Source organism: Mus pahari, chromosome 2 (genome assembly GCF_900095145.1).
Source record: "Mus pahari chromosome 2, PAHARI_EIJ_v1.1, whole genome shotgun sequence".
NCBI classification, from domain to species: Eukaryota; Metazoa; Chordata; class Mammalia; order Rodentia; family Muridae; genus Mus; species Mus pahari.
The window spans coordinates 85256482-85282342 of record NC_034591.1 but is presented as its reverse complement, the minus strand read 5'-3'; the positions used below and the strand labels follow the sequence as shown (position 1 = coordinate 85282342).

Sequence of the window (25861 nt, the reverse complement as noted above, 5' to 3'; positions counted from 1 at the left end):
CTGTGTATACCTGCCTAGTTTTTAAGGTTTTTTTTTTATGTGTACAGGTGTTTCCCTGTATGTATGAGTGCCTCATGTCCCTAGAAGCCAGGGAAAGGCACCAGATCCCCTGAAGCTGGACTTGCAGACTGTTCTGAGCTGGGAACCAAAACTGGGTCCTCTGCAAAAGCAGCATGTGCTCTTAATCACTGAGCCATCTCTCTGTTAAGAACTATTGGCATTGGAGAGATTGGTCAATGGGCAAAGTGTTAGCTGAGCCAGCACAGGGCCTGATTTTGGATCCTCAGCACGCTCACTAAAAGGTGGGGCATGGCAGCCTATGTCTGTGATTCCAGCACTGAGGTGCAGAGACAAGAGGATGTCTGGAGGGCATTGGTCAACTAGCCCAGCCAGTCAGCAAGAGGCAGATTCAGTGAGAAACTTTTTCTCAAACAATCAAACAGTGCATAAGCATTTGAGGGAGACGCCTACCATTGACCTCTGGTCTCTACATGCACATGCATACATGTGAGCATGTAGACACACAAACAGACAAGAACTATGTTGCTCCCTGATTCTGAGTTGTATTTTAATTTTTACTTTTGTTTACGTGTGTGTGTGTGTGTGTGTGTGTGTGTGTGTGTGTGTGTGTGTGTGTGTGTGTGTGTGTGTGTGTGTGTGTGTGTGTGTGTGTGCAGGTACGTGTGTGCCACAGTGTATTTGCGGAGATGAGAGAACAACTTTTAGAAGTCAGTTCTCTCTTCCTACCGTGAGTTCTAGGGATAAGAATCGGGTCATAAGGTTTGCACAGCAAGCACCTTTACCTGCTGAGCCATTTTACAGGCCCTGAGTCTGAAGGTTTTAAGCCATGATATTTTATAAATCTAATAATTTGTTTCTCCTTATTCTTCTATCCCCTTCCTCATTATCCTTTTTTAGCATTAAAAATATATTGGAAAAATATTAGAGTATGTACTCAGAGGTTTATATGGCACTAGATTTTCCCGAGAAAAGGAATTTGCATATTAGGCAGCACACTGTATATGTGAGGGTGATGAGGGTGCATATATGTCGTGGCACGGATGTGGAAGTCAGAACAGCCCTGAATGCCAAGGCTCACATCCCACTTTCACCTTGTTTGAGATAGGGTGTGTTTGCTGTTCACAGACACATACTCCAGGCTAGCCCATACCCCAGGCTAGCAGCCTGTGAGCTGCTGGGATTCTCCTGTCTCCACACTTCACTCACTATAGGAGCCTAGGATCATAGATGCTTGTGCCTAGATTTACACAGGTCCTGGAGATTTGACTCGGGTCTTTACATTTGTTCAGCAAGAGCTGAACCCACTGAGACATTTTTCCAACCTGGCATTACCGTTTTTATAATTTAAAAAAAAAAAGAGCAAGATGATGGTTTGTTCAAGAATTTTATAAAGTATCTTATCTAGTTTGCCCTTTCAGGTTAAACTTCTCTGTATATGGATGGGGAAATGCCTCAGCACCAGAGGACCTGGCTTTGGTTCCCAGCACTCACACTGTGTGATTGTCAACTGCTTGTAATGCCAGTTCCCACTCCTGCACACACACACACACACACACACACACACACACACACACACACACACATACGGTCCACGTACAAACTCTTAGGCACACACATAAGCAAACAAACAAATGAATAAATAAATCTTTCAAAACTTCTTGGTATTATCCTTTTTCTTTTCTTTTCTGTATAGGAGTTTGCACATGCTAAGAACACACTGTTCCACCAAGCTACCTCCTCTTTCTACCCACGTACTATTAATAGGTACTATGTAAACTTCATCCTGCTATTTCATTCTGTTCTACAAGATTGCCTTAATGAGTAAGAACCTGGATTTGTCAGTGGAGCCTAGGGAGGGGAGGGAAGAAGGAAGGGGTTGTCTGAATACAGGAGTGATTTCAGGCTCACCCTGGCACACTACTAACAGTTGATGTGACCTATAAAGTACTTCAGAGTGGTCAGAAGGGTGTGAATGCCCATGAAAATGCTTGCTATTTTCAGTTTTGTTTTGTTTCTAATATGTATGGTTGTTTTACCTGATTTATTTAACCAGAAAAGGATATCCAGTCAGAACTTACAGAACTGAAGTCATAGATGGTTGTGAGCTGCCATGTGTGTCCTGGGAATCAAACTCAGGTCCTTTGTAAGAATACCCAGTATTTAGTCACTGAAGCATCTCTCCAGTCTCCAGGCTTACTGCTTTATGAGAAGGGGAACCTTGTCCCCTTGCTTTGGCCATTGTACACGGTGTGCCTGTAGTGAACTGTCACAATGCTCTCTATAAGAATACACAAACATTGTAAATCAGTGAATCTCATCTGATTCAAGGTTAATGCTACAAATGCCAAAGGAAGACATGACCTTCAAGATCTGAGACCATTTACAGAATATGAATTTCAAATCTCCTCTAAGCTACATCTCTCTGAAGGAAGTTGGAGTAATTGGAGTGAGTCACTGAGAACACGAACACCAGAGGAAGGTAGGCATCCAGAAAGACAAAAAAGAGATGGGGGGAAGGGATCAGAGAAAGGGGACTGGAAGAGACCAAGTCTTCCTTTGAGCAGACTCTTTCCGTGCATGCTATACAGAAACTGCCCAGAAGGTAAGTTTATGATGCTAAGAAGTTTAACAGGTACAGACAGGTCCTGCCCCTGCCTGCCATAAGTCAAGTCAGCACATTACTAGTGCCCAGTTAAATTTGCTCTTACTTCTCTATTGCCTGGGTGACTGTCATTCCCCCAAACCCGTAGCCAGAATTAATCTCATTTCTTTGATACATTTTTATCTCTTTGGTTCTTTGAAAATTATAAATTGTAATTTTGAAACTATAGAGCATACTAAAAGCTTGAAAGAACTTCTAAAGACAATATCCTAAAATAGAAGTAACCTCCAACAATGTCTCTTTTCTCCAAATGCTACATTTCACTTCTTCAAGCCTTCTATGTCACACTGCTCAAGGGGGGCTGTTATACCATGACTTGGAACAGTATAACAAGTTCAAGTTTTAATCTAATGAATGGGCTTCTCCTTTTGATAATTATTGAGAAGTCACTATCACTGAAATAGAAGCAAATATTTTATACAAATAGAAATCCTTATATAACCTATCGTCATATTGAAAATGTTTTCCTCGTTTTTATTAGTTCTTTAAAAGTTTGATCAGGAGGCTGGTGAGGTGGTTCAGTGGTTAAGAGCACTGATTGCTCTTCCAAAGGTCCTGAGTTCAAATCCCAGCAACCACATGGTGGCTCACAACCACCTGTAATGAGATCTGACGCCCTCTTCTGGTGTGTCTGAAGACAGCTACAGTGTATTTATTTATAATAATAAATAAATCTTTAAAAAAAAAAAAGTTTGATCAGGTTCACCCCTCCCCCAACTCCTATCCAGATTCATATCTAACCCACTCAACTATGCCCTTTTTTCTGTCTGTCTGTCTGTCTGTTTTTAAAAATCAAGTGCAAGCTGTGCTGCCCATATATATTCTCGATTATGTGGCCTTCACTGGAAGGCAGTCAATCCACCAATAACCACAAGCTTTGACAAAAACTAACTCTCCCTCTCCCAGCTGCTATCAATTGCCAATAGCTCCTTAGCAGGAGATGGGCATGAAGTCCCACCTCTCCGTGCTGGGACCTTGCCCAGCTGGACATGCAGTCTCAACGTTGTGAATTCAAATGTATGCCTACCCTGCTGTGTCTAGAAGACACTTCGAAATTATAAAAGCCTTGGAATTCACAAGAATGCTCTTCTGTTTTTTCAAGGACTTGTTAGTAGCAAAGTATAGAACTTTTCATACAGTATGGGATATCCACCAGAGAAGACTGCTTAGACATGGGTTTAAGCCAATAGAAAGTCTTTACTAGCTTAATAATAAGCTAATATTGTAGCTGGCTGGCTACAACACTGGGTGTTGGGATCCTTACTGTAGCCCTATACCTGTCTCATGGTAACCTTTTAAGTGATGAGCAAGGGAGAGGGGAGAGGGAAGAGGGGAGAGGGGAGAGGGGAGAGGGGAGAGGGGAGAGGGAAGAGGGGAGGAGAGGGGAGAGGGGAGAGGGGAGAGGGGAGAGGGGAGAGGATGTCCTGGGTTAACACATTTCAGTTGACAAGAACAGTTAGCCAGAATCAGAACTACCCAAGGTGAAAAGCGAAGTTACTACATTTTGAGACTTTCCCAGAACCATATGGACTTTGACAGATTACTCCTTTGTTTGAGTTTGGCACATGATGCATGATGCTGTCTAAGAACTGAATTTTACAGCCTGGATGGTGCTCCCATCATGAAGTCAGGTGATCTACTAAGGTCTGGAGTCCTGTTACAATATTTTGTGTAAATTACAAAGAAAAAATTCAGGCATATAATCAACTGCTTATTACTATCTGTAGTTTTGTTTTGTGAGACAAATTCTTACTATGTAGCCCTGGCTGACTTGGAACTCACTATGTAGACCTTGGTGGCCTTGAACTCAAAACGATCTGCCTGCTTCTGCTCTCCACATGTTGAGATTAAAAATGTCCACCCCTCTGCACAGCTGGAATTTTTATACTGTGAATACCTCAGTGGTTATTTGCAAAGGTGGAGTATGCATATATAAGAAGCAGTCTTATGGTTGATCTGTACCTCTTGAGCTCCTAATAGTTGGGGGAGGGTGAGTTGTTGGTTTCGTTTGTTTGTTCTGAGTCACGGTCTTACTAGTAGTTCTGTCTAGCCTGGAGCTAAATATGTAGACCAGGCTGGTCTTAGTCTCAGAAACCACCCTTCAGCCTCTGCCTCTGCAGTGCTGGGATTAAAGGCTTGAGCCACCACACCCAGCCTCTTAAAAGTTCTTCGGTAACTGAAGACACTTGACAGTAATGGACTGGTGGCATCCAAGGCTCCAGAGAGACCTGATACCTACTAGGATACTATTATACCCAATACAGAGTTTGAACAATAAACTTCTTGTCTTCTGATAACTGTATTTCTCCATGTAAGAAAATATTTAAAATGGATTCATCTACCATGTGGTAATTAAAGTGACTCTTTTTCTGACCTACATGATCCCTCTGTTGCACAGAGATTTTCTTTGCACTATTTAATGCAGTTGAAGTAATTTTTGTTGTTGTTTTTTTTCAAGACAGGGTTTCTCTGTATGTCTGTTTCCCTGGCTGTCTAGAATTCGCTCTATTAACCAGACTGGCCTCGAACCCAGAGGTACATATGCCTCTGCCTCCTAAATGCTGGGATTAAAGGCAAGGACTACCACACCCAGTGTAAAGTAATATTCTCTTAAAATACCTCATGGATTAGATTTTGTTCTCAAAATGCTGATAAGAATTTTTGAATGGGTCATATTTGATATTCAAATCCAAGATAGTAAATGGGTCTAGATGAGCTACATTATTTCATCCCATGGGGCTGAGAAACCCAAGCTACAGAAACTGGGGGCTTATGAATCCTCCTCATTTTACATGGATTAATGACTTACTTAGATGTGCCAAAAAGGATTTTCTTTTCTTATTTTCTTAGCATTTATCCAACAATTTAAAACCTCTCCAAGGCAAACTAGTAACTCTAATAAGCTGTAAACAAGCCACCAGTCACTGTGGGGCTGGTCTGCTCAGAGCAGAGCAGGCACTCAAAGAGCTGAAACATGGCCCAGCTCACCTCGCTTGCTTCCTTCAATGCCTGCATCTTGCTTTTCTAGTTTGATCTTTCTGTGGGCTGTCCTATACTCTGCTCTTACTTTAAGCTGTGTGGTTTACACCCCTTACCACTCTTCTGTCATCAGTTTCCCTTTGAAACACCAACTGATGCAAACCCAAACGTGTGAAGTTTTTTTCTAACACTTCTTCCCTTTAACCCTTTTAAGTGTCTAGTCACACGCAACACACTTTACTCTCCGAAACTGTGAATGATTCATGGTTCTTTTTCTGTAGCTTCAGCTTCTAAAAACTGGAAGGAGCATGGTATCCCTGGTGGCCCAGGCATGACTATATGTGTGTCATTCTGCCTTTGTGAAGGCTGTCTTTGCTCCATGTGTGCCCCTTCCTTTGCTGGTAAATTTGACTATGGTCATGGTCTTGCAGAGAAATGACCACTGAGGGAGGGGAGAGGAAAGGTAACCATGTCACTTTCTGTGCCATAATTCAGAGAAACAGTCCATAATTCAGCATCCACCCAAAGCAGTCTTGACTCTGGGGGATCGAAGCTATATTTTCTTTCTAGTAAGAGAAAACTCGTGAATTTGAACTCAGAAGTATCTAGATCTGTGTGTGCTCACCTCTCATAGCACCTAGCAGAGCTCCACTACGATGAGTAGGCCTTCTTCTGCATATGTGACTCTCTGCTCAAGTGTTTTATGGCTACTCACCTCCATTAATTTTGGGAGTTAACCCAGGAGGCATGGAATACTTATCTTCAGGTCAGAGTGTCAAAGAAGTGCTTCATGTCATGGTGACAACAAAGGTGAGTGAAAGATGTCCAAGGGAGAGATTCAGAGGTCCATTAAAGCCACACTTCCTCACATTGAAAAGCTAGGAACTTTATTAATTCATTAATTCATTTCATTCATTCACGTATTCATATGTGATACTAACCTATTATCACCATTAAGGTGATGTGAACAATCAAATAGAGTTACTCTAACATCTTAGACCTTTCGTAACAGTGAAGCTTGGGAATTTGCAAACAGTTGATCTGCAGGTCCAGAGAACTAATACTTGTAGCTTTGTATACTGTATAGTCTCTGCAACCAGTAAAAGTTGTTACTGAGGTTTCTGAGCAGTCGTTGCCATCAACCAAAGACGTGGCTGCATTCCAAGAAAACTCCATGTATGAATATCAACATTTGGATATTACAAAGTTTCCATGTGTAACTAAAAATTATATTTCTCATTTTATTACCTTTTAAAAATTCCAAGCTATTATTATTGTTTGCTATTGTACAAAAGTAGGTACCAGGCTGAATTCGGCCCACAAATCATGGTTGTCAAGCTCAAAGATTGTCATGCTTCTATCTCTTTGCCTAAGGCTGAAGAAAATGAGAATGAAGGGCTCTGTACAGTACTAAAAAGATTTACATGCAAACATTTTATTATGGAGAAAATAGTGATCTAGTCAGAAGCCCCTTTACCCCTTCTTGGCTTTCCTTAAGCTTGTTCCTGTCCCTGAGGAGGAAAATACCTGTACATTATTTAATAAATGGCGGTCAGGCCGCTACTGGAAAGTGCTTTTTCATTGAAATAGAAAGCATAGCCTTCAAAAATTGTGTTTCCATCAGGAACTACACCAGGTGATGGGACATAATGTCAACCAGTCAGAACTGCAGACTCCAAGAGTGGCAATTTATCTTGAAAGGCTAGAGCAAACTTCCTGGGGGAGCCAATGCCAAGGTGAAACACAACACCCAAGAGGAGTCTAGGAGCCTTCTTACATTTATTCCCTGATATAAACCCATGGTCCTCTTCCCACAAAACTCATATAATGAAGCCCTGATCCCCAATGGGATGGAATTAGAAGATGGAACTTTATAAAAATTATTGTATTTACATACATTTCAAATATTATCTCCCCTCTACAAATTCCCCATCCTAGCCCCCCTCCCCTTTGCCTCTAAGAGGGTGCTCTCCCACACACCCACCTACTTCCGCCTTACCCCTTTAGAATCCACCTTTGATAGGGCAACAAGCCTCCACAGAACCAAGTACCTCCCCTCCCATTGATGCCAGATAAGACAATTCTCTGCTACATATGTTGTGGGACCCACCCATGTATACTCTTTGGTTGGTGGTTTAGACCCTGAGAGCTCTGTGGGGTCCCGTTAGTGATATTGTTGTTCTTCCTATAGGGTTGCAAACCCCTTCAGCTCCTTCAGTCCTTCCCCTAACTATCCCATTGGGGTCCCCAGGTTCAGTCCAATGGTTGGCTGTGAGTATCTGCATCTGTCTTAGTCAGGTGCTGGCAGAGCCTCTCAGAGGACAGCCATAAGAGGCTCTGTCTGCAAGCAGTTCTTGGCATCAGCAGTAGTGTTGGGGTTTGGTGTCTGCAGACGAAATGGGTCTCAAGGTGGGGTAGTCTCTGGATGGCCTTTCCTTCGGTCTCTGCTCCATTTTTTGTTCCTGCATTTCCTGTCAACAGGGATAATTCTGGCCTAAAAGTTTTGAGATGTGCGGGTGGCCCCATCCCTCAACTAGAGGCCATACCTATCTACTAGGGGTGGTCTCTTCAGGTTCTATCTCTCCACTGTTGGGTATTTCAGCTAATGTCATCCCCATTGGGTCCTGGAGGCATCTCACATCACTGGCATCTGGGACTTTCTAGGGGTTCCCCATGTTTCCCATCTCCCACTGCTACATATTTCTATTCATCCTCCAGGCCCTCTGGAACTCTCTTCTGTCTCTTCCCATACCTGATCCTGCCACCCCTTTCCTCCCCCCAGCCCCCGCTCTCTTCTCCCACCCAGGTTGCTCCTCCCTCCACCTCCTGTGATTATTTTGTTCCCCCCTTCTAAGTTCACACTTCAGCCTTCCTGCTTGTTAAGCTTCATATGGTCTGTGAGTTGCATTCTGAGCTTTGGGCTGATATGCACTTATCAGTGAGTACACTGCTATGTATATCCTTTTGGTCTGGGTTACCTCACTCAGGATGATATTTTCTAGTTCCATTCATTTGCCTGTAAAATTCATGAAGTCATTTTTAATAGCTGAGTAGTATTCCATTGTGTAAATGTACCACAATTTCTGTATTCATTCTTCAATTGAGGGACATCTGGGTTGTTTCCAGATTCTGCCTATTATAAATAAAGCTGCTATGAACATAGCAGAGCACATTTCCTTGTTATATGTAGGAGCATCTTGGGGTATATGCCCAGTAGTGGTATAGCTGGGTCTTCAGCTATACTCTGGTAGAATTTTGGGGGTCACTTATGTATAATATCATATCATCCATAAATACTAAAACTGACTTCCTCCCTTCAAATGTGCATCTTTTTGACCTCCTTTTGTTTTCTAATTGCTCGTTAGAACTTTGAATACTATATTGAATAAATAGGAAAGAGTGGGCATCCTTGTCTCGTCCCTGATTTTAGTGGGATCGCTTCAAGTTTCTCTCCATTTAATTTGATGTTAGCTCTTGGTTTGCTGTATATTGCTTTTATTGTGTTTAGGTACAGGCCTTGAATTCCTGATCTCTCCAAGATTTTTTGTTGTTGTTGTTGTTTGGTTGGTTGTTTGTTTTTTGAGACAGGGTTTCTCTGTGTAGCTCTGGCTGTTCTGGAACTCACTTTGTAGACCAGGCTGGCCTTGAACTCAGAAATCCACCTGTCTCTGCCTCCCAAGTGCTGGGATTAAAGGCGTGCGCCACCACGCTCGGCCCTCCAAGACTTTTAACATGAAGAGGTGTTGTATTTTGTCAAAAGCTTTTTCAGCATCTAGTAATATTATCATGGGATTTTTTTCTTTGAGATTTTTTATATAATGGATCACTTTGATATATTTGCATATATTGAACCACCTCTGCCTCCCTGGGATGAAGCCTACTTGATCATGGTGAAGGATCATTTTGATGTGTTCTTGGATTCAGTTTTTGAGAATTTTATTGAGTATTTTTGCATTGATATTTATAAGCAAATTTCTTCTTAAGTTCTTTGTTGGTCTTTGTGTGGTCTAGATACCAGTGTAACTGTGGCTTCATAGAACAAATTAAGAGGTGTTCCTTCTGTTTCTGTTTCGTGGAATAGTTTGAAAAGTATTGGTATTGGGTCTTCTTTGAAGATCTGATAGAATTCTGCTCTAAACCATCTGGCCCTGGGCTTTTTTTTTTTTTTTTTTTTTTGATTGGGAGACTTTTAATGACGGCTTCTATTTCCTCAGGGGTTGCAGGAGAGTTTAGATGGTTTATCTGATCCTGATTTAACTTTGGTACCTGGTATCTGTTGAGTATAGGCTTTTGTAGTAGGATCTGATGGTTCTTTTAATTTCCTCATTTCTGTTGTTATGTCTCCCTTTTCATTTCTGATTTTGTTAAAACTAAACAGACTGTCTTCTGTATGGCTGGACTAGTGGAAAATATTATTTAAATTTGGTTTTGTCATGTAATATCTTGGATTCTCTATCTATGGTGGTTGAGAGTTTTGGTGGGTATGGTAGCCTGGGCTGGCATTTGTGTTCTCTTTGGGTCTGCATGATATCTGTACAAGATCTTCTGGCTTTTAGAGTTTCTGTTGAGAAATTTGGTGTAATTCTGATAGGTCTGCCTTTTTTTTTTAAATGTTCTTTTTTTAATTTAATTTTATTTGTAATTCATTTTTTACACTCCATATTCCATTCCCCACCTACCTCTGCTCCACATCCCATACCTCCTCCTCACACCCCTGTCTCCATGTGGATACCCCCAACCCCCACCCCACCCGACTTCTAAACTCCCTGGGGCCTCCAGTCTCTCGAGGGTTAGATGCATCATCTCTGAATGAACACAGACCTGGGAGTCCTCTAAGGTATGTGTGTTGGGGGCCTCATATCAGATGGCGTATGCTGTCCGTTTGGTGGTCCAGTGCTTGAGAGATCTCAGGGGTCCAGACTAATTAAGATTGCTGGTTGTCATACAAAATTGCCCTTCTCCTCAGCTTCTTTCAGCCTTCCTTAATTCAACAACAGGGGTCAGCTGCTTCTGTCCATTGGTTGGGTGCAAATAACTGCACCTGACTTTTTCAGCTGCTTGTTGGGTCTTTCAGAGGGCAGTCATGATAGATCCCTTTTTGTGAGTGTTCCATAGCCTCAGTAATAGTGTCAGGCCTTGGGACCTCCCCTTGAGCTGGATCCCACTTTGGGCCTGTCACTGGACCTTCTTTTCCTCAGGATCCTCTCCATTTCCATCCTTGTAATTCTTTCACACAGAAACAATTATAGGTCAGAGGTGTGCCTGTGGAATGGCAATCCCATCCCTCACTTAATGTCCTGTCTTCCTGCTGGAAGTGGGCTCTATAAATTGCCTCTCCCTACTGTCAGACATTTCATCAAAGGTCCTTCCCTATGAATCCTGGGAGTCTCTCACCTTCCAGGTCTAGGTCTGCCTTTATATGTTATTTGGCCCTTTTCCCTTACTGCTTTTAATATTCTTTTTTTCTGTACTTTTGGTATTTTGATTATTATGTGACAGGAGGAATTTCTTTTCTGGTCCAATCTATTTGGTCTTATGTAGGCTTCTTAAATACAGTTCATGGCTACCTCTTTCTGTAGGTTAGGGAAGTTTGCTTCTATGATATTTTTGAAAATGTTTTCTGGCCCTTTGATTTGCGAATCTTCACTCTCTTCTGTACCTGTTATTCTTAGGTTTGGTCTTTACACTGAGTCCTGAATTTCCTGGATGTTTTGAGTGAGGAGCTTTTTGCACTTTGCATTTTCTTTGACTGTTGTGTCAATATCTTCTATGGTATCTTCTACACCTGATATTCTCTCTCCTATCTCTTATATTCTGTTGGTGATACTTGCATATGTAACTTCTGATCTTTTTCCTAGGTTTTCGATCTCCAGAGTTGCCTCGCTTTGTGATTTCTTTATTGTTTCTATTTCCATTTTTTAGATCCTGGGTGTTTTTTTTTAATTCCTTTGCCTGTTTGATTGTGTTTTCCTATATTTCTTTAAGGTTTTTATTTCTTTAAGGTATTTTTCTCTTTAAGGGTTTCTACCTGTTTACCTGTGTGTTGTGTCCTCCTTAAGGTCCTCTATCATCTTCATGAGATGGGATTTTTTAGGTCAGAATCTTCCTTTTCAAGTGTGTTAGGGTATCCAGGGATTGTTGTGGTGGGAGAACTGAGTTCTGATGATGCCAACAAGTGTCATTGGTTTTTGTTGCTTATGTTCTTGTGCTTACCTCTCACCATCTGGTTATCACTGGTGTTAATTGGCCCTGTTGTCATGGACTGGAGCCTGTCCCTCCCAGGAGCCTGATTATGATGGATCTCCTGGAGTAAAGCTGTCACTGGGTGTGGTGGGGGCAGAGGGAGCTGGGGCACCCAATCTGCCTGCCCCTGGGCACAGTTGCAGACCAGAAGGACAATGTATCTCCTGTAGAGCAGCTAGGTCCTGCATCCTCTGGGCTCCATGGTAGTCCCAGTTAGGCCTGGTATTGGGGCAGGTGGTCTCACCTGTGAGCCTGGTTGTGACACGCCTCCTAGGAGTCAAGCTGTCTCTGGGTTTTTTGTTTGTTTGCTTTTTTGTTTGCATGGATGGATGGATGGATGGATGGATGGATGGGGTGGGGGGAGACTGTAGCACACGATCTGTCTCAAACCAGAAGGAAGATGTGTAGGAGATGGGATTTTTGCCAGTAATTGAGTTATGAATATGGAGCCTTCATGTATGAGATCCTTGCCCTCACAAGAAGAAAAAAGCATATCTGTCTCCTACTCCACCACTTCTTGTTGGAGGGCTCAGCAAAAGGCCACCACACCAAGCAGGCACCAGATCTGACAGCACCGGGATCTTCACTTCTCAGCCTCTAGAACTATATAAATGGATGTGTATTGTTCAAACCATCCGTTCTACAGTTAGTTCTTGTGTAGGGGGGGTGTTCTTTGGTTGGTTTGATTTGATTTGATTTGATTTGGTTGGGTTGGGTTGGGTTGGGTTGTTGTTTTTTAAGAGCCCTCTGACTTAAGGTGCTTTGTCTGGGATTTACAGCCTTCAAGGTCTTGCAGTGAGGAAAAGATACTGTCCCATTGTTGTTGTTGTTGTTGTTGTTGTTGTTGTTGTTGTTGTTGTTTTATCTCTTGTACCGTCTTTCTCTTCTCAGTCTCATCTGTAATCTCGTTGCAAGTAAGGCAACAATATTAGCACTTCCAGATCCAACACTTGTCTCAAATACCGTCAGATTGCCAATATGTCCTTAGCCTTGTCATGGCTTCCCATTGGGAGCACTGCCCTGGACTGTGCATTTCTTATACATGTGGCTCTAAACAGCATCTAGCTTTCCTTGTTTGAGCTTTAGGGAACTTGCATTCTCTGTATAACGTACAACCCACATTTCCCATTAGTACCCTAACAATTCCTTCATTGTAGGATGGATGAATCAGCATGAGAAAACTAGAATACTTTGTTCCTTCACCATTTTCTCACATATAATCATGTCTCCAGAAATTTTTAAAAGCAACAACCTCTTGACTCAGGATGCTATGAAATGCAATGATATGAGAGCAGAGAAGTGACCTTTAGACCTGGTGACTTGGACAGCCACACAGTCAATGTATATGGAGGAAGGGATTTCACACAGCATGGTTTGGGAGTAAATATGAAGTGAGGGAGTGAAGACAGCAACAATTTCTACCTCTTTCCCAAGAGTTCGATGAAAGGCAGATATGCGGGGCAGTAGCTGGAAAATATATGGTATTAAGAAACTAACAGGGGGGCTGGTGAGATGGCTCAGTGGGTAAGAGCACCTGACTGCTCTTCCGAAGGTCCGGAGTTCAAATCCCAGCAACCACATGATGGCTCATAACCATCCATAACAAGATCTGACTCCCTCTTCTGGAGTGTCTGAAGACAGCTACAGTGTATTTACATATAATAAATAAATTAATCTTTAAAAAAACCAAAAACAAACAAAAAAAGAAACTAACAGGGTTTTTTTTCTCTTAGAGATCAGACACAATCCAGTTTATGTGCAAAACTATGATAAGAGTTCCAGGGAGGGGCCATGGAAGATCCAGGGAAGGCCATCTGAGTCCTGTGCAGTAAGAGCACACTACTAAAACGTCACTTGCACTTGTTCTTGTGTTTGTGCAGAATTTGATTCCTAGTCCATAATAACCTGTTGGGTGCTGGGTCTTTAGTAAGCAATCCAGTGAGTAATGCCTTCAAATTTGTTGCCAATATGTAATTAGCTGAAGGCCTTACTGCTGGGAACAAGTCAACTGATTCTGACACGGAACACACCCAGTCTTAATTACACGGTCAGTGCCTGGACTGTGTAATTTGTGGAATTTGTTCAATACAGCAAACTGCAATGGGAAAAGCAGGCTCTTTGGTGATAACAAGAGTGGTCTCTTTTCTCAGCCTTGCCAGTTATCAGCTTTGAGGCTTGTTCATCTGGTTTCGCCAACTTCCTCATCCACAAGTGTGCAGCAGGTGTTATCATGTGAGACATCTGTATCAGAAGAGGGCTCAATGAGAACATGTGCCTGGTAATGGCCAAACTTTACCTTGTACCTTAGACTGGTTAGTGTCCCTTGCCTGTACTGTTTCACTTTGCACCTGGACTATCAGATCTGTGTCACCCTTTCAAGTCCTGAAGAATGAAGAGCATTTCAGAATCCTTTATGAAAAGTTTTTCTCATCTTGCGGTCCTCACTGCAAGGGCTACGTTATACCTAGTGGCAAGAGAAGGGGAAGAAAAAAAGGCTTTAAGTAAAAAAACACAAGTAGATGGTTAAAAGGAGAGGGAGGGAGGAAGAGAGGATGCGGAGGAGATGTGGGAGAGAGGGAAGGAAGAAAGGGGAGAGGAAGAGAGGTGGGGGTAGGAATTACAAAGGAAGAGAACAGCCACAGAAGAGGCCCAGAGGCCTACCTGATGGGGAATGCACCTACTACCGAACTGTTCTGGTTGAGAGAAACTTATTCCAGAAGAAACACTCGTGTAGCCTCACCTCAAACACACTGCAAGTTTCACTGTGAGGGAAGTTGGATTGGAGCAATAGCAGCTGAGTTCAGTGGTTGTACTGACTGCACTCCTGGCTAGCAAATCTATCAAGTAGGAGAGAACAAACGGACACATGTGCGCACTTGTGTGTGTGTGTGTGTGTGTGTGTGTGTGTGTGTGTGTGTGCGTGTGTGTGTGTCACATGTGCACACGTGTATGTGTGTGTCACATGTGCGCACTTGTGTATGTGTGTGTGCATGTGTGTGTGTCACGTGTGTCTGTGTCACATGTGCGCACTTGTGTGTGTGTGTGTGTGTGTGTGTGTGTGTGTGTGTGTGTTCATAAACACACAGCACAGGGTTGATATTCTATCACGTTGTAAAGTGTATCTGCCTTTTTCAAGTTCATCAGTACTATATTCGGCCACTGTCTTATAGAATCAGCTCAGCTTGTGTTTTGACATCAAATACATAGCATTGCCTGGTTTGTTCATTGATTACTGAGCAATGTTTACTACAACCTAGATGCTGTCCTAGGTACTGTGACTTTTAAGGTAAATAAGATGTGCCTTCCCTCCAAGTATATCACCCCATAAATATTCTTCGCTCTAAGTTTAGGACTGAGGCGAAGATACATCTTGTCATTTTTCTTTGTGTTTTATGTTCTTAAGCTACCTTGATTTTATTTATATCCTTATTTTCCCACATTCCAATAAAAAAAGAGAAAGATAACCATATATACCTTGATTTTTTTAACTTCAGTACCTTACAATGAAACGTGAATTAACATATTTTTAAAGGTAAGTTAGAAAATAAATTTTCGCAAACACAAAAGTGGATGCTCACAGTCAGCTATTGGATGGAACACAGGGCCCCTAATGAAGGAGCTGGAGAAAGTACCCAAGGAGCTGAAGGGGGCTGCAACCCTATAGGTGGAACAACAATATGAACTAACCAGTACCCCCTGAGTTTGTGTCTCTAGCTGCATATGTAGCAGAAGATAGTCTAATCGGCCATCATTGGGAAGAGAGGCCCCTTGGTCTTGAAAACTTTATATGACCCAGCACAGGGGAAGGCCTGGGCCAAGAAGTGGGAGTGGGTGGGTAGGGGAGCAGGGGCGGGGGGGGGCGTATAGGGAACTTTCGGGATAGCATTTGAAGTGTAAATAAAGAAAATATCTAATAAAAAAAGTAAAAAAAAAAAAGAAAAGAAAAGAAATTTTCTTCTCAATATTTTTAATTTTTTTCTTTTCAAAGTATCCATCTTTTTTTTTACTTTTGTGCCAAAAGTATATGTTTGCTTTTAAGTAAAACAGGAAATGCTAAATTTCAATGAAATTGAAATTAGTCTATAATAATTTTCAGAATTTTTTGTTGACTTTTAAATTTTTTCTATTGTGTACATATTTATGTGAAAATCTGTTTTTCACCCCTTACTCTTGTCAGAGCCTGTTGGGATATTAGACATCTGGTACACGAAACAAGACATCGACTATGACAGACAGCAGATTTCTCTTTTCTGGAAGGTAAGCTTTCAATGTGAAATTCAAGGAGACTATTAACTTAAGCGAATCTGAGAGCATGTCCTTATGCTTCCACTGTGATTTTGAAATAGCACACTGGGAAGACAGGCGCTCAGACAATTCCATGATACCTGCTCTATTGTCCTCAACTCTCACCACACCTCTGTGCCCAGCATTTCTGCCTTTAAATTATACCTTCCCCTTTAGCCACCACTCTTTCAAAACTGTGCTCAGCAGAGACTTTCCATCCTGTTGAGTCATCCTTGGGAAATAAAAGATGAGAAAGTTGTGGGTGTGAATGTTCAGGAATTTTTCCCACAGCTATTGAAAGAGCAAAGATTTTAAGTAGTCAAAAGTAACCTAAATGGTATTGGAAAGCAATTGCTGTTCAGCGGTAAAACAGGAACAACAGAACACAGGATCCTGCCTTTCTTATGAAGAATCAAAGCTGCACCTGGGCTGAAAGCCACCATTACCACCTCATTTAACTCTTACAAGCCCAGTGGGTTAGGCATTAGATATTCAGCTACCAGATGAAATGCCAAGTGTCCTGGGAAGGCAGAGCATGCCTAGGGTCATCCAGACACTAGAGATGAGGACTTGAGAGCCTCTCTGCAACTTTATCTGCTGCTTGATGAGTCATCGTTGTTGAGTCAAAATACAGTTTGAACTCAGCTTTGACCTGCAAGGTTTCCAGGTGAGGTGTTCTATACTTGATTTATCAAAGCTCCTTCCCAGCTCTCCCCACCCTCACACACACACACACACACACACACACACACACACACACACAGAGCGTGTGTGTCTGATACAAGAGAATCTATTAAAAAATAACTCGTTGCATCATGACCAAGCCCTTCACTTCGAAATTATTAATGCAGTTCAAAATGAAGCTGCTTTCAAGAACAGTGCTCAAAGTAAGCTATGCAGAGAGTCATAACTTATGAATGAAAACTTCAGATTGGGTTTTCAATGATACCCAGATGATACCACACTAGGGAGAGGGCTAGAGGATGTGCATATGAGTGTCTTAGTCAGGGTTTCTATTCCTGGACAAAACATTATGACCAAGAAGCAAGTTGGGGAGGAAAGGGTTTATTCAGCTTACACTTCCATACTGCTGTTCATCACCAAGGGAAGTCAGGACTGAAACTCAAGCAGGTCAGAAAGCAGGAGCTGATGCAGAGACCATAGAGGGATGTTCTTTACTGGCTTGCTTCCACTGGCTTGCTCAGCCTGCTCTCTTATAGAACCCAACACTACCAGCCCAGAGATGGCACCACCCTCAAGGGGCCCTCCCCTCCTTGATCACTAATTGAGAAAATTCCCTACAACTGGATCTCATGGAGGCACTTCCCCAATTGAAGCTCTTTTCTCTGTGATAACTCCAGCCTGTGTCAAATTGACACACAAAACTGCCAATACAATGAGTTTTCTTCTTTAACAACACAAATGCACACCATAACTGCAAAGAGTACCAAGGAAGTCCAGAGTAGAACTACACTAGCCTGTGAAGACAGTTACAGAGTTGTTATTCTTGAACAAAAGGAAATGTGAAATTGTTCTTACACTTTCATAGGATATTTACCTTAGAGGAATAAGTAAGTGTTGAGTGGGCGCAGCCCCTGCAGGAACTGAGTGTGTATGGGTGCAGGTGTAAGTGTACTCATATGTATATCTGTGGGTGGGTGTGTTATGGGATTGTATCATGCATGTGTGAATGTTTGTCTGTATATAAAGGATAAGTGTGTACATAGGAGCTTGTATACATAAGATAGCAATCCTGTGAACATGTAGGTAGGAATGGTGTGTGTATATGTGACTGAGTGAGTGAGTGAGTGAGTGAGTGAGTGAGTGAGTGAGTGAGTGTGGGGAATTGCAGGCTGGTCTCCAGTCGAGCTGATGGTCATAATTCACTTACATGACACGATAGGCTTTCCTCCATGCTCATGGATCTCTGTCTCCTGCCTAAATTACTGCTTGTGGACGTTGTACATCGTGGTGCGCACTAGGCTCCGCACCACGATGTACAACGTCCACAAGCAGCCTTTGTCCTCTTACCTCTCACTTCTCTCTCCTCTCTCCTCTTTTCTCCTTTCTCTTTGTCTTCTCTCTTTCTCTCTAGCCCCCCCTCTCTCTTCTACCTTCCCTCTTTCCCCCTGCATTTCTATAATAAAGCTCGTAGAGAGTCTCTGCTCCATCAAGATCTGCTGCACCACTCTCACAGGTGTTGGGAACCTCTTCCTTCATCCCTCTCTCCCATAACCCTGGGGTGACAGGGTGCTGCCTCAGAGGCTTAGATGCTCCCCCCCCCCCGGGTCGTGTGGAAAGTGCCTGGCAATATTCCCTCGTCCGCCTGCCTACAGTACAGGAATTCTGGCCAGACAGGACGTGGCATATTTCTCCCCCCACCCTTCTTCCCCAGGGCCCCCCTTTATTTAGTTCCCAACAAGTGAGTGAGTATGTGAGAGGGTAAGTTTATATGTGTCCAGAGGATAGTCTAAAGAGTGTGGATGTATGGGTGTGTGCCTGTGTGGGTATGTGCCTGTATGGATGTGTGCCTGTGTGGGTATGTGACTGTGTCTCTATGTGAGTGTGTGCCTATGTGGGTGTGTGCCTGTGTGAATGTGTGTCTATGTGAGTGTGTGCCTGTGTGGGTATGTGCCTATGTGGGTGTGTGGATATGTGCCTGTATGTGGATGTGTGCCTGTATGAATGCTTACCTGTATACTTGTGTGGATGTGTGCCTGTGTGGATGCGTGTCTGTGTAGGTATGTGGATGTGCTGTGTAGGTGTGTGGATGTGTGCCTGTGTGGGTGTGTGGTTTTATGCCTGTGTGGATGCTAAGATGAGAAAGACTTTACTTCTTTATTAAGTTTCCACAGTTCATCACTTTCTCATGTCTCAGTTTCTCCTGGAGACTCCATTTCTTTAAAAAAAAAATCTTGTACCTTGTAATATTTTAACATTTTTTATCATCACGCGTGTGCACATGCACAGACATGTGCATGAAAGTCAGAAGACTTGGTAGAATCAGTTCTCCTCATCCACCATATGGGTCACAGGGTTCAAACTCAGGTCCTCAGCTATGAGGCTAGTACCTTTTCCTGATTACACCATCCCGCTGGCCCAATATCCTGTAAGTTTTTAGCCATAGCTCTTTTTTAAAGTGTTATCTATCATGAAGCCCAAGTGTTTGATATAATCTAAGAAATATAAGAAATGCAGTACAGAAGAAATGCTACAAGATCTGTGACAGGCTCTGCAGCATGGCCCCTTTACCAAGGGCATCCTGCCAGCCTCTGCCTGCTGGCCAAGGTTTCCTGCCACTTGCCCTGCTTGCATACCTGCTTGACCCTATGACTCCCTTGTGCCTTTCTCCCAGTACCATGCATCCTTTACAGTGCCTGGCAAATACAGAAGTGGATGCTCACAGTCAGCTATTGGATGGAATACAGGGGCCCCAATAGAGGAGCTAGAGAAAGTACCCAAGGAACTGAAGGAGCTGCAACCCTATAGGTGGAACAACAATATGAACTAACCAGTACCCCCAGAGCTCGTGTCTCTAGCTGCATATGTAGCAGAAGATGGCCTATTCGGCCATCATTAGGAAGAGGAGCCCCTAGGTCTTGCAAACTTTATATGCCCCAGTACAGGGCCAAGAAGTGGGAGTGGGTGGGTAGGGGAGCAGGGCAGGGGGAGGGTATAGGGAACTTTTGGGGTAGCATTTAAAATGTAAATAAAGAAAATATTTTTTTTTAAATTTTAAAAAGGGACGCTACCTTCAACGTGTACATTTATATGAGGACTGAAAGAAATCTGGCCATGTGTTAAAGATCACATTAGCCTTTATACTTGCATCTTGATTTCTTCAGTCTTGACAAAAAAACTCATGTTTGAGGCCCATTGATGTGGAAGAGCAATGTCTGTGTCCAAATGAATCTCTGCTCACTCATGAACTCATTCATTGTGCCATTCAAACAATTAAGCATAGCTTTTCAGAACTATACACTTGCTACCTGGTAGGATGTGGAAGCCCTACCCTGGCCTCGAGTCCTGAAGCTCACAGGCCAGCAGGGGAGCAGACATAGACACAGGGTGACAAGGATACATGCTTAGGAAGAGTTCAAGAGTAAACCAAGAGAATCTGGTCAATCACCCAGTAGATCAGGAATAAATAGTAAGAAGCTATGGAGCGATGTCACAGCCACTGAGTCTAGAGCTAGACCCAGAATCATGAGTTCCCCAGGACAGCGGTGAGAGGACATTGGTTGGGAGGCCTGGAACTGAAACTTCATTATGAAAAAAGTATTACCTTAATGAACCACTGTTCTGTATAAATGAAAGACAAGCCACTAATAAGAACCATGTGTGAAGCCAGGTGGTGGTGGAGCACGCCTTTAATCCCAGTACTTGGGAGGCCCAGGCAGGCGGATTTCTGAGTTCGAGGCCAGCCTGGTCTACAAAGTGAGTTCCAGGACAGCCAGGGCTATACAGAGAAACTGTCTCAAAAAAAAAAAAAAAAAAAAAGAGAACCACGTGTGTGCTTAAAATGTTCGAGCCATACTTACTTGTTTTGATTTGAGTTTTAGATTCAGGAGATTATATTGTTGTTTGATTGTTTGGTTGTTTGTTTAAGATAGGGCTTCAGGTTGACCTTCAATGCTCTCTAGTGTCTAGGGTGGCTTAGAAGCTGAAGCGATCCACCTGCCTCAGGTTTTGAAAGGCTGAAATTACATACCTTTTAAAACAACGACAACAAACAAACAAAAACCAACCACAAGAGCAATGGTGAAACGGTTTTTCTGCAGGGTCCCTTCCTCTCCAGTCCTTGCCGTCTCACTTACCAACACCACATTTCCAAAGATATTTCTCTTGGGAAGAAAAGGTTGTTCTTCCCCAATTGCTAACTGCACATTATTCCAGCTAAAATAGGGGGTTCTGGTTAGAGAGCAGAAAGTGCCCAAGGACAAAAATGATGCCATTGAGGGCAGAGAGTTACCAAACTAGAAAGCAGAAACAGGAGAGAAAATTGTTTTGTTTCATAAAAGGTTCCCATACTTTATAGCATTTCTAGCTGCAAAGCGAGGTAGAAATCATGACACCAGGTAACAGCCATGAAATTTTATTCTTGAGTCAATCAGCTCAGAAGCAGTTCACCTTGGGTATAGCTCATATAAATGCTAGCTGGTCCAGCTAAGAGTCTATCTTCTAGTATAAAGAAAGCTGTACTACTTGGTTCAAGTTCTCTGTTTCTCTGTCATGTGATGTGTGTGTGTGTGTGCACATGTGTGTGTATGAGTCTGTGTGTGTATGTCTATGTGTATTTATCTGTGGTATGTGTATGTGTAAGTAGTGTGTGTGTGTGTGTGTGTGTGTGTGTGCTATCTGTGTGTTATAAGTTTTTAGTTTATTTTGACCATTTCATATACATATACAATATGGTTATTTAATGTCATATATGCACACAATGTATTTTGCCAAGATTCACACCCATTATCCTCTGTTGCCTACCTCCAGCCCACCACATACACACACACACACACACACACACACACACACACACACACACAACTCCTTGTTTCTTTCTAACTAGCTCTGCTTGCTCTTTCATGTCTTTGTCCATGTGTATGTGACCCATGGGTTCAATTGAGCTTGGATACATATACATGAGCATGGTAGAGTGTTATTTCCTGGATGCTGTATAATTTACAGTGGCTACACCACTGAGGAAAATGATTCCCTGCCATAGCAGCCCACTAAAGATCAGAAGCTCCTCAAGGAGGCGTAAGCACTCATGAGTCTCCCCTATCCTTGATGGGGTGCTGATGGGCTTAATCTTGCACATGTCTTGTTCAGGTTACCACAGCTACTGTGATGTTATAATCTCAGTTACCAGAAGACAGTGTTTTACAACATCCTTCCTCTCCCCAGCTCCCTGGGAGTTGAAGGGAATGATACAGATGCCTGTTTGAGACTGATCACTCAACAGTCACTTCTTCTTAGCCTTGTTGCTGTTATGGGTGTTTGTCTTAACCATGCCCACTTCCCTTCTGCTAAAGGCTAAGAGCAGCACTAGTCTATGGGTAGAAATAGAAATACTGGGAAGTCATTTTGACAATGTGTCCATTTAAGAAACAATGGGTACATTCCCTCGTGTGCTCTCCCCAACCATGGGCTTTTGGCCAGTTTATGGTACTGGTAATGGTTTCTCTCCTAAAAACAGGCCTCAACTCCAAACAGGAAGTTATTACTTGATATCTTGCCCCCAACAAATGGAAGAATTCTATACTTTTCCACCCGTGAGCACATTTGCCTCGCAGGAGCCACATCAGGGTTAGACTGTTGATGCCATTCCCCTAGTGGCCTGAAGTGTGTCTTCTGGGACCGGGAACATTAGACAGCAGAGGATAAGATTCCAACTTGATCTCACTGTGCCTGACCACCAAAGTATGTGATGTCTTCAACAATGCCTTCAACAATTCAACAATGGTGATATCTTACAATCTAGTTCTAGTGGGCAACCAAGTAAAATAGTTAATAGCCTGAATTGGTTCGGGGGGATCTCTTGACCTCCCTGACCAACAATTCAAAGAAAGGCATCCCACACATGGCACTGGGATTTTCATTTAATTAATGAACATGGGAGTTGTCCTAATTAGGGTTAGCATTGCTGTGAAAAGATACCATGACCAAAACAATTCTTTTTTTTTTGGGGGGGGGGGTTCGAGACAGTGTTTCTCTGTGTAGTCCTGGCTGCCCTGGAACTCACTCTGTAGACCAGGCTGGCCTCGAACTCAGAAATCTGCCTGCCTCTGCCTCCCAAGTGCTAGGATTAAAGGCATGTGCCACCACAGCCGGCTGACCAAAACAATTCTTATAAGTACAACATTTAATTGAGGCTGGCTAACAAGTTCACAGATTCAGTCCATAATCAAGGCAGGAAGCATGGCAGCATCCAGGCAGGCATAGTACAGGGGGGTAAAGAGTTCTACGTCTTTACCTGAAGTCTGCTAGCAGAATACTGGCTCCCAGGCAGTTAGAACAAGGGTATTAGAGCCCACACCCACAATGATACAACCTACTCCAACAAGGCTATACCTCCTAATAGTGCCATTCCCTGGGCCAAGCATATACAAATCATTACAGGAGGTCTTTCAATCTTCTAGTGTATTCTTTAATTTCTTTCTTCCGTGTTTTAAGTTTTCATTGTTAAGGTCTATTGTTACCGTCCTTAAATTTATTCCAAGATGAGTTTGTGGGGTTTTATTTATTTTGTTTCTAGAGCTATTATGAGTGGATTATTTTCCTGATTTTTTTTTCTCAGAATGATTCCCATTAGTATATAGGAAGATGCCTTAGTGAAGGTTTTACGGCTGTGAAGAGATACCATAACCTACATAACTCTTATAAAGGGAAACATTTAACTGGGGCTGGATTAGTTTCAGAGGTTCAATCCATTATCATGGCAGGAAGGATAGCAGTGTGTAGACAGACATGGTGCTGGAGGAGCTGAGAGTTCTACATCTTGATCTGCAGGCATCAAGGAGGAGACAGTCTTCCTCGGATAGCCAGGAAGAAGCTCTTCCAGACTAGGCAGAGCTTGAGCACTAGGAGACCTCAAAGCCCACCCCCAACACTGAAACACTTCCTCCAACAAGGTCACACTTCCTAATAGTGCCACACCACATGGGCCATACCTTCAAATACATAAATTTATGGGGGCCAAACCTATACAAACCACCATAGAAGGGTACTGATTTTTATATTTATTTTGTCCATATAGACCTGAGCTTCTTTTAAGTTATGGCTGCATTTTCATTGTTTGTTATATGTTTGTTTAAATTAGTTCTCTTATCTTGGTTTAAGTTTTGTAGTTCATAGACATTTAGAAAGTTATTTATTTCCCTTTGTTCCCAATCTAGTGGGGTGTAGCTTTTAAGGATATAGCCTTATGATTTTCTGCACTTCATTGGTATTTCCTGCAATGTCTTCTTCTCCTCTCTAATTCAATTATTTGAAGTTTTCTTTCTTTTGATTAATTTGACTAAAGATTTTTCATTATCGCTTATCTTTTCAAATAAAGATTCATTTTTTTAACTCTCAACTTCAAAATTTGTTGGGTGTTGAAGTAATACTTTGGCTATATTAGGCTAAAGAAAATGCTGTATTAAGATTAATCTCACAAATTTCTTTTTTAGTAGAATATCTTTTATTTATTCTTTGAAATTTTCATATATATAAACAGTGTATCATGATCTTGTCAGTCCTCAAGTCCCCTTCCTCACTTTCCTCAGAAACCCGTCACATCTCTCTCCCCACTTCATGTCCTCTCCTTCTTTTTTTTTTCTTTTTGTAAACCAATAAATGCACAATTGACTGATATTGTTGGCTTAAGGTGGACCTTGTACATGTCTTGTGCAGGTCACTACAATTAGTTCATGACTGCAATGGCCATATTATAGTCAGAAGACAGAATTTCACAGTATTCATCCCCATCCACTGGTTCTTGTATCCTTTATTATTATTATTATTATTATTATTATTATTATTATTATTGGATATTTTCTTTATTTACATTTCAAATGTTATCCCATTTCCTGGTCCTCCCCCAGCAACCCCCTATTCCATCCCCTCTCCCCCTGATTCTATGAGGGTGTTCCCCCACCCACCCACTCCCGCCTCCCCTCCCTGGCATTCCCCTACACTAGGGCTTCAAGCCTTCACAGGACCACAGGCCTCTCCTCCCATTGATGCCTGACAAGGTCATCCTCTGCTACATATGCAGCTGGAGCCATAGGTCCCTCCATGTGCACTCCTTAGTTGGTGGTTTAGTCCCTGGGAGCTCTGGGAGGTGGGGTCTGGTTGGTTAATATTGTTGTTCTTCATATGGGATTGCAAACCCCTTCAGCTCCCTCAGTCCTTTCTCTAACTCCTCCATTAGGAACCCCTTGCTCAGTCCAATGGCTGCAAGCATCCACCTCTGTACTTGTCGGCTCTGGCAGAGCCTCTCAGGAGACAGCTATATCAGGCTCCTATCAACATGCACTTCTTGGCATCCACAATAGTGTCTGGATTTGGTGACTATGTGGGATGGATCCCCAGGTGGGGCAGTCTCTGGATGGCCTTTCCATCTGTCTCTACTCTGCACTTCGTCTCTATAGTTCCTCCTGTATTCTGTTCCCCCTTCTAAAGGGGGACATAACAACAGAAACCCAGGAAATTCTTATATTCTTCCTACACCCTCTTCTGCAGTGTTTTCTGAGTCCTGGACATGCATCTGACATAGATGCTCGTTAGCGTTGAGTACCCATTACTCAGGAGTAACTTGTTCTCTGTACTTTAGCTGCTGACCACTGCAGAGATACTTCTCTAGACAACTTTTAGTCAGCACTAATGACAAGCTTAGCTTGGCCATTGAGCAAGACAGCAGTAGTAGGGTCTCTCTAGAGCCTTTGGTCGCCTCAACCATGGGCTTCTGTCCAGGTTTACAGTATCAGGCATACATTCCCTGCTGTGTAACAGGGCTCAGATCTCATCCCTAAGTGGCTGGTTGCCCCATAACGTTCAAGTCACTGTTTCACCAGTAGACATGTCATTCCAGCAAGTCTTGTAGCATGCAGACTTTTCTCCACAGCTGTGTGCACAGCACCTTCCAACACTATGAACACTGGTCAGCAGGGAGCACGTTTTCAGGTCAGT

The 25861-nt window shown here is 42.7% G+C and overlaps 1 protein-coding gene across 2 annotated transcripts in view; it reads left to right on the top strand.

Annotated features, from left to right (window-relative positions):
* Window positions 1-25861, top strand: part of Il12rb2 (interleukin 12 receptor subunit beta 2) — a 92453-nt gene that overhangs the window by 27072 nt on the left and 39520 nt on the right. For both annotated transcript variants that reach the window (XM_021191031.2, XM_021191032.2), the window contains 2 exons: window positions 2350-2500; window positions 16083-16162. In XM_021191031.2, the coding sequence (XP_021046690.1) occupies window positions 2350-2500; window positions 16083-16162 (231 nt within the window). The remainder of the gene's footprint in view (window positions 1-2349; window positions 2501-16082; window positions 16163-25861) is intronic.